Raw genomic sequence first — 9,701 nt, forward strand, 5'->3', positions numbered from 1 at the left:
GGCAGAGGCACACCCCTCACCAAGTGGCAGAGTGCTAGAATGGAAGCTGGCACTCTAGGCTTCCCCCTCTCCTCTGCATCAGGGCAAGGTGGAGACTCCCAGCACCCACCAGGAGAGGAGACCTCTAGGCCTTAGGTGCCCTCCCACACTCTGCATGCAGCACAGGCTCAGTCGGGTTTTGAGATACCTCAGAGACTTCAGGCTCCCCTGGAGAGGCAGAGACTTCTTTTTCACTCTTCCCTACACAGGAAAGAAGATATGGAAGGGTTTAGCTTGGTGCCTTCATTTAACAACAACACATTGACAGGGACACATCAATTAATAGAAGCCTGTTCCTCCCTTTGGGCCTCATACCAAGGAGCAGATGCCCATTAACAAACTTCTTAAATTATGAGCTACCACAAGGCCACTACAGCAAAATATGTAGACAGAAGAAAGCATTTAAATTTATGTGGAGGCAGGGGCAAGAGTGGAGCATGTCATGGACGAATCTGGAGGTCCGAGCAATGAGGAGAGCTCCAGAGAGCTGAGGCTAGAGCCTGCAGCAGGTCCTGGGCAAGCTGGGTCTGCACAGCTCCAGGGGAGGGAAGATGTCTCCAGGCCCTGCCTCTAAGCAGGCCAGGGGTATTCTGCCTTACACAGGAGCTGAGACTGGAAGCCCTTCTGGGGCAGCGGTGAGAACAGCAGCACACCCAGGACGTGTTGCTGTCATGGAGTGACTGGCTGAGGCTCCAGCCCTTGTGAATGGGACAGGTTTCCTTCCATGCAGGGAGACCTGTGCACCCTCCTGTGCATCTTCCACATTCACTGGGACAGCCTTCCTTTTCGTCAGCCCTTCCCTCTGACACAGGGACTTATTTATGAAGTATGATCAAAGACACAGTGATCGCTTAAACTTAAAGAATTTTACTATAGGAAAGTAAACTGCTCTTAATGTCCTTCAGATGCTTCTCTTCACTCCTAGCACATGCATCCCACCATCCTGGGCACCTTCTGTAGCAGCTCTAGAGTCCTCTTTCCTGAGTGTCTTTACTTGTGCTGTTGTGGCTGCCTCCAGGTCCTGAACAGACTCAAAAGGTTCCCCTGTCATAGTCATTCTGACTTTGGGGCAGAGTCAAAGTCACATGACAAATCTGGTGAATGAAGTGGATGAGGACACACAACCACAATTTTACATCCTACCTTTCTGTTGAGCCACACCTTGGAAAGACATTGAGGAAAGAGGACCCCAGAACTGCTGCAGAAAGTGGCAAGAAGGATGGGATAAATTATCTGAATTAAGGGAGATTAACGGAAATGTGTCTTTTATTTTAGGGAAGAGTCTACAGGATGTTCAGGATCGTACTGCTAGGTTGGACTCATAGTGATCCACCTGTTTACAGCATCACAAAAGTTGGGATTACAGACACACACCACCACGCCCAGTCTCAAAAACTGTAAATTTTAGCATTCATCATAGTTTTGATTTTCCTATATATGTTGCAAATCCATTTAATGACCATGAAGCATTGACTTCTGGAATCATCAGCTTAAATATTTTGCTGCATAATGCAAATACATTATTAATAAATGCATATATATTTCTGCAATGGTTCTTAGTGCTCCAGTTTAAAAGATTCAATGAAATCAGGCCAGCCAAATAGCTCAACAGATTAAAGCGTCTGCTTATGCAGATGCAGGGGTCAGTGTTTGATCCCCAGCCTGCCTGCCAGCCCTGTCCTCAGGGCATGCTGAGACTATATCTGAGACTGGGAGTGATGGTGCATGCCTGTAATCTCAGCTCTTGGGAGGCTGAACACAGGCAGATCATTGAGAGTCTGATGTACATAGTGAGACCCTATAGACCCTTACCAAGTTACCAAAAAAAAAAAAAAAAAAAAAAAGAGAGAGACAGAAATTCAATAAATAAAATCAAACCATAGGAGGAAGCAGTGTAACACAGGCAATAGGCCCTGAGGCCAGATAGCTTGGATTTGAATCCAGGCTACTCTGTCTGCTGAGTGTTCTTGGGCAAGTTATCCAACTGTGCCTATTTTTTTCTTTCAGAAAATGGAAATAAGGTTCTCCTTAGAAGAGTCAGTATAAAGGAAATGTCTGGAACACAGTAAGTGTCTAATAAATGCTAAGTAACAGTGTTGTGTAAGCGAGGGTGTTTGCATATGTTCTCATGCCAGGTATAAAAGCACTCAGTTACAGTTTTAGCAATGGACCTGCGAATCTTTCTTTAATTTTTATTTATTTATTTATTTTAATTAATTAATTTATTTATTTTTCTGTATTGTAAGGAAGGCTCTACAGGGTGTTCAGGGTCTCACTACTAGATCCAACTCATAGTGATTCTCCTGTTTACAGCCTCCCAAGAGCTGGGATTACAGGCGTGCACCACCACACCCAGTCTCAATCACCTGCTTGGCATGCCCTGGGGGCGGGGCTGGCACAGCAGGTCCAGGGATCAAACCCTCCACCCCTGCACCTGCTTACAGGCACTTTAATACACTGAGCTAGTAGACTGGCCTTTAAAGAGTTTGTATGCATACAGAGTACATACAATTTGTTTTTTTGTTTGTTCGGTACCAGGAATCAAGCACAGGACCTTGTGCTTGCCAGGCAAGTGCTTATGCCACTGAGCTATTTCCCCAGTCCCCAAACCTGTGAATCTTTATGAATCTCTTCCCTCAGTTTCTTGATGGAGAAGACAGTGTGATTTTACATTCTTCTTTGAAACTCCACACCCAGCACCAGAATGAGCACTCAACACATTCTTGCTGAAAAAAATGACTTGTGTCCTTGTTTATTTGGAATTTGGAAAATAATCACTAAGTATGCATGTCATTTCTCTACTTTGCTTCCTAGTACTTGGAGAAGAGAAATTTTTCTCTGCATTTCTTTGTCTTTCTGCATCTTACAGGCAAGCTTAATGGGTGCTTCCAGATCAGTCTTCTTTGATGTGTTGAAAATTTGTCATGGAAATATGTCACTACTAATCTGCCCTGGTTCCTGACCATTTCATCTAATATAAGACAGATTAGCTTTCTGTTTATTGCAGGGGAAAGGTTCAAATGGCTTTAAACTAGAAATGAAGAGTCAAAAACCTTCTAGAAGCTACAAGTGACAAAAGGTCAGGAATATGAACTTCATGTCAGACTGACCTGAATGCCAACCTTGGTTCTTCCCTGTACTGGTATATAAGTTTTCAGATCAAATTTTCCTTTGTAAAATTACATCAATCTTCAGCAATCCAGTGACATAAACTTATTTATAAAAAAGCTAATATAGGGAAGATTCTCATTTCATGGTATTATTTGGTGCTGTGCTACTGTAAGACCTTAAACAAATCCAGTTTCCCTGGAGAAGACCAAATATTAATTGCAATAAGTCAGGAATTTCCCTGGGCACTGGTCAGTGAATTTCTCTTTTGAGAATAAGATCTAGATGTAGGCCTCGTCCTGGTCCAGAGAATTTTTATTCTCTGTATTTATCAAAGTCCATTAGGAGAAAAATACATGCTGCTTTACTTGGTTTAAGGCTCTCTTCTCCTTCCCAACAGCTACCAGCCTATTAAAAGGTAACGCTTTGCACATGTAAACACTGCTTGGAAGACCTGAGGCAGAGCTCCTTTTTCTCCTTCTAACACAGCAGGAAGGATAAATAACAACCATCTGTCTGGTCTGCCAGTTGGAGATTTATACTTGAGGCAATAAGCCAAGCTGGCTCTAGAGATTTCCAGGTGTGGGAAAGGCCAGGTTTTACAGAACTTTCAGTGAATTCTGGTAGCTAGGAACCAGCCCTCCAGTTTTCCCCCACTAATGACTAAAATCTGTGGTCCTCAGTACTGGCTGCATGTTAGATCCACTGGGAAGCATTAAAACTGACCAATGTTTAGGAGTCAACAGGAAATTCCCCCAAAGTCTCTGAAGAAGGGACAGCCAAGTAGAGCCCTGAGCAAAGGAGAAGCAAGGACCAAGCCGTGATAATCCTTGGGGAAGCATTAGAGAAAAAGTCACAGCCCAGAGCAGGGTGCCTAGTTCTTTTAGGCAACATTGGAAGAGAGAGGCCTGTGGGTGTGGAGCATGAGACCAAGAATGTCCTAAGTTGAGCTCTCACTGCCAGGCCAAGGGACTGAGGTGTACTTCTATTTGCTGGCTGCCCAGTGTTCATTGATCCCCAAGTGTTCTCCCTTCACCCTTCCTTTTGGTGACAGCAGCCACCATTTGCTTTGTGAGCACCTTTCCCTCATCCAAGGACTCTGATTTGGCAGTGCGGATCTCCAATTCAAGCTCCAAGCCTGGTCTCTGCTTCAATCTGTCTTGGTATCCCAGTAACAATCTTGCTTCAAAGATGGGCATCATACTTAACTTGAGCCTTTTATAGGAGAGGAGATGTTTGTTAGTCATGTTGTAAAATTCTCTTTTTATTGGCAAGATCTTCCATAGGCGTGCCATGCAGATGTGACAATTATGCTACCTTAGCTGCTTTACTATTGTAGCCAGAAGGCCTGGAATAGTGAGGAGATGTCACTCAAAGCCTGGTGATGATGCTGATGGCAGTAAGGCAGAGCCGAGAGCCAGGACAAAAGCACATCTTGATTTTGGCATTTAAATAGCTAGATCAAACACTGTTTATACCCCTTGCTGTTGCCAGACTTTTCAAATAAACTAAATTCTCTTTGTTGTCTAAATCAACTGAGTTGGCATTACTGTCCCTTTAGTATAAGTAATTCTAACTAAGAATTAGTATGGATATTTTTCCTTAGTAAAAGAGAGGCCAACTCTTCATTACTTTTCTGTGTGTTTTATAGTGACAAAATGTTTTGAAGGGCATCAAAAGCCTTTGAGGGTACTTTCCATTCCCTCCAAATTCTCCATCTGCAGACATGACACAGCTTTGTCCCTTGCTTTCTGCCTTTCCTTCCTCCTCTGCCTCATTCACAGTCTCCACAATAGGAGATTCCCGTGTGGAATCATTCTTTATTTCTGCAAAATATGAATTCAGACCTTCGATTGCACAAGATTGTAGGGGCCCATGCTCACCATTATATGTCTTGGTGGAGTTCAGAGTATTTATTGTATCTGTGGCTTTAAATCTTTCATCAGTTTTGGAATTTCTCTTAATTTCTTCTAATATTTCTTTATTTCTCTTCTTTCTCCATACATCAGCAACTTCTTTTCGTAATCCTTCTTTGACTTCTCTTCCTCTATCCATTATTCAACTTCACTTTTCTTCTTTCTCTGTTCCTCTGTTACTCAGTTTTCTTCCTCCACCCTTCTTAGACTTTTCTCCCATATGTTAGATATTTTCACCATCTTCTATATGTCTCATATACTTCTTGGAGTATATTTCATCTTTATTTATCATCAGTGATTCAATACGGTATTTTCTACTGAACAATACCTCAGTCTACTAATACTCTTTTCAACTATGTCCAATATTTTCTTAAACCCACCATTGAGCTAAATTTAGTTTTTGTGTTTTCTATCTAGATACTCTATCTTTACCATTTAAAGACAGATTCAAATTCTTGGCTGAACTTTCTCTATTTTGTCATTCATTTTCTTGAATATATTGATAACAATTATTTTAAAAATCTATGTCCTTTCTATATCATTCCTGATAATATTTTATAGAACCTGGAAGTTTCATATGAAAATTCCAGAGTTGTATTATGTTATCTTCTTCCAAAGAAAGCTTCTTTCTTTTGATGGTTTAATTTGAATTCTAGAGTAGAGCCAGACCCGTTCTTTTGTATTTCACTGGTCTTCTAGCTATTGCTGCCAAAAGTTGCAGTCAAATGTGAACTAATTTGTTATTTTCACTGGTACAAATCACAGATACTATTTATGTAAAGACAATATATACATTAAAGAACACATTCATAAGATTTTTATCATTCCAAATGGCATAAAGTTTACAATAAGAGGCACACCACAGAAAATGAATAAATTTAACCAGTTTATCAATACCTTTGAGTCAAAATGATCCCAGGAATGAAAAAACTCAAAATTCTACACATTTATTATGAGTAATTTTATTTTCTGTATAAGTCGCCATCTACTTTTGCATACTTTGTCTATGGATCCATAGAATAGTCTAATAAAACAGCTCAGGCTCACTCTGTACTTAGGAACACTTAATCAACACAGACACAACAATAGACTAATGCAAAGACTTAAGCATTAGTTCTCAGTGAGCACCTGTCATATACTATAGCAACAAAAAGACCCTGACAACCACATTATTCTGGAGAGTAAGCTATTGACAAAAAAAAGAGACTTTTTTTCCAGATTCATGGATACCCTGTGAGATCAACAGAACAGGATTTTATTCTCTCTCTCTCTCTCTCTCCTGCTTATGCTATAAATTGAATGGTACCTTCCTAACCCTAATTCCTAGTACCCCAAGATATGGCTTATTTGGGGAACATAACTTTTAAAAGAAATGATTAAGCTAAAATAAGTTATTAGGGAAAGTTCCCATCCAATCTAACTGGTGTCCTATAAGAAGAGGAAATCTGGACACAGACTGACACAGAAAGCCTCTATCCAGCACGCTTCCCAGGTCTCAGCATTAGCCCCATGCTAAGCCTTAGAAACTGGGTGGACAATCATGGGGCTTTCCTTGAGCCATCCTATCAAGGTCCATGTGGTACTCAGTGGGACATCCAAGCACAGCCACAGTCTGAGAGGGATGAGCTCCAAACCAGGGGCCCTCTCAGCACCAGACATGCTGCAGCTCCTCTCCATCCTCCCCCAGTTACTTGGCTTTCTCCAGGGATCGTAGATCCAGCTTTGCAGTGCACTGGCCCTAGATGCTGATGAACCTCACCTTTTCCTGAAATGTGCCTTCTTTCACCCTAATAGTTGCTATTTTCTACAGATACTGAGGTCTGAATCATCCCACTAGTGTGGATTGAATTATGTCCCCCAAAAGACATCTTTAAGTCCTTTTTCCTGTGCTTATGAGTTTGCCCTTATTAGAAATAGTGTCTGCAGATGTAATCAAGTTAAGACTGAGATCATTAGAGACTAGTGCAACCCCAAAGCCTATGACTAGTGTCTTTGTAAAGGTGAAAAGAAGGGATTTGGATGCAGAGACATGCAAGAGACATGAAAGAAGTTCACACAGAGACTGCAGCAATGGAGCCCAAGCAGGAGAGGTCTGGCTGCTGGGCACGTGACGAGGCAAGCAAGTGCTCATTCTTAGAGTCCCAGAGGGGACATGATCCAGACACACCTTCATCCAATCTCCTAGCCTTCAGAACCCCGCCAGAAAGGTTTTTGTTGTTGTAAACCACTAAGATTGTGGTGATTTGTTACAGAAGCCCTCAAAATCAAATGCTTTCTCCATTTCTTTTATTTCTTCAGCCTTTTAATACTTAATATCACTCGTTTATAGTGAACCCCCTCACTTGAAATGTCTAGTGAGGTTTCTTAGTGTCAATTTGTATATAGACTGATTCCACCATCCCCAACTCACACATGCATATACACTTATATTTTCAGTATGCTATATTTTGATTCAGCAGGTAAATCAGTAAGTAACTGATGGATACAGTAAAGAAATTACTCAATCAGATCAAATTTATTCATCAGACATGTAAAACTTGCTAAATGGCAAATACTTACATTGAATTCATCTTTATAATTTCACTTAATTATATATTTTAGAAATCTTCCTGTTGCAGCCCAGTCATGTTATTGTAGTACTGCATAGTTTAATCAATTGGTTGTACTGTAATTTAATTAAATGGTCCCTGAAGGGTATTCTTATTGTTTTTATTTTATTTTATTTTTTTCTGTATTTAGTACAGTGTCTACAGGGTCTCACTACACAGATCAGACTGATAGTGATCCTTCTGATTTCAGTCTCCCAAATGCTGCAGGGCTGTGCCATCACACCCAGTCTCAATTTGCCCTGGGGGTGGGGCTGGCACATCAAGGATTGAACCGTGGGCCCTGCAATTGCCTAAGCAGGTGCTTTAGTCCACTGAGCTATCTGGCTGGTGCCTATTGTTTTTATTTTTTAAAAAAATTTACAGGGGCCAGCCAAATAGCTCAGCAGATTAAAGTCCCTGCAAGCAGGCAGAGGGGCCGGGGGGTTCGATCCCTGGGCCTGCCCTGCTTGCCCTGCCCCTGGGGCATGCTGAGACAGCAATTGACACTGGGCATGGTGGTGCTCACCTATAATCCCAGCTCTTGGGAGGCTGTAAATAGGAGGATCACGAAGAGTCTGATCTAATAGTGAGACCCTGAACACCCTGCAGACACTTTCCTAAAATATAAAAAAATAAAAAACATAAAATTACAAAAATGTTGCATCAAACACAGATATATATATATATATATATATATATATATACACACATACATGCATATACATTTTGGATATTTTTTGGTATGATATTGGTAGATTAAATATCTAACTTCAGAATTCTACATTAGGGACTGTGCATCCTTGATTCTGATAAACAGCACAAACGTATTTAATAAGTGTGCTGCATTCATCTTCAAGGGCTACCTTTCTTTGGGAATGCCTGGAATGGAATAAAAGTTGGAGAATTATGCTTTTCATCACCCAAATGACCTTAAGAAATAAGCTTAAGGCAATTCTCACTCCTCTTTTCTTTTTTTCTTTTTCTTTTTTTTGTAAAGCAGACTTACTTTATTGATGGAAACTGAAGCAGGTTTTTTTTTTTTAAATTTTATTATTATTATTATGTGTGTGTATGTGTGTGTGGCCAGCTCAGCCCACCTGGGGGCGGGGCTGGCTGGCATGCGGTGCTGGGGGATTGAACCGCGGTCCCTGTGCTTTGCCAAGCTTGTTCCAAGTAGGTGCTCCAGACCACTGAGCCATCTCATCAGCCCTCCTCTTTTCTTTAGAGTGATCACATGCATTTCTGGGAGAATGAATCAAAACCCAAGAACCTAGTCTTGTTAAGCAATGCAGTTAGCAGTTGTACCTGGAAATAGGAGACCTCTCAAGAGCAGTAAAGGTACTTGCCTGTAGGTAAGCCAGAAAATAGGTCCAAAGAAGCTTTGCTAAGCAACTCAATGAAATTTTGCCATCTATATAAGAGAAAAAAGCACAATATTGCTGACTAGTGCGGTTGGGCTGGAAAGGCACTCAGGAAAATTCCTACTGGACAGGTGATGTTGAAGGGCTTTTCAGAGCCTATATTGTTCAAGTTCAAGGCAGGAGAAATCGCTTAGCTATCTGCATTTGAAAGGACTTTGGGGGGCAGGGAGATAGCTCAGTGGGATAAGCACTTCCCTGGTAAGTGCAAAGGCCTGAGTTCAATCCCTGGTTCCACAAAAAAAAAAAAAAAATACTGATATACATCAGTGACCGTGAACCTTTTAGAGACTGAGTGCTAAATTGTAACATAAAAATCACTTATTTATTGTCAACACTGCAATTAAATCTGAATATTGAGGTTTTAGTTTAGAAAAAAATGATTATACATTAACATCTTTTTTCTTCAAAGGAAAACAACACTCCTGCCATAGGTTTCCCACCACTGATACAAAGAATTGGGTGCCTAAAAAGTTGCTGCAAGCCTAATGTGCTAGATGTTGAGGCCTACAGCTTGGTTCGGGTCATCCCTCAGTAGGGGAAGTCCCGAGACTGGGGAACTGCAGGGAAAACTGGCCCTTGTCTCAGGGGCCTGAAGCCTTGAAGTAGGTGACTATTAAGGATCAGGTGTT

The 9,701-nt window shown here is 41.3% G+C and overlaps 1 protein-coding gene across 1 annotated transcript in view; it reads right to left on the reverse strand.

Moving 5' to 3' along the window:
* The window catches only part of CUNH1orf87 (chromosome unknown C1orf87 homolog), a 54,270-nt gene that overhangs the window by 11,733 nt on the left and 32,836 nt on the right, over window positions 1-9,701 (reverse strand). Inside the window, 2 exon segments of the mRNA XM_012515306.1 lie at window positions 164-240; window positions 8,998-9,062. Of these exon segments, the coding sequence (XP_012370760.1) occupies window positions 164-240; window positions 8,998-9,062 (142 nt within the window).

This window comes from Octodon degus, unplaced genomic scaffold, assembly GCF_000260255.1.
Source record: "Octodon degus isolate 3935 unplaced genomic scaffold, OctDeg1.0 scaffold00057, whole genome shotgun sequence".
Lineage (NCBI taxonomy): Eukaryota > Metazoa > Chordata > Mammalia > Rodentia > Octodontidae > Octodon > Octodon degus.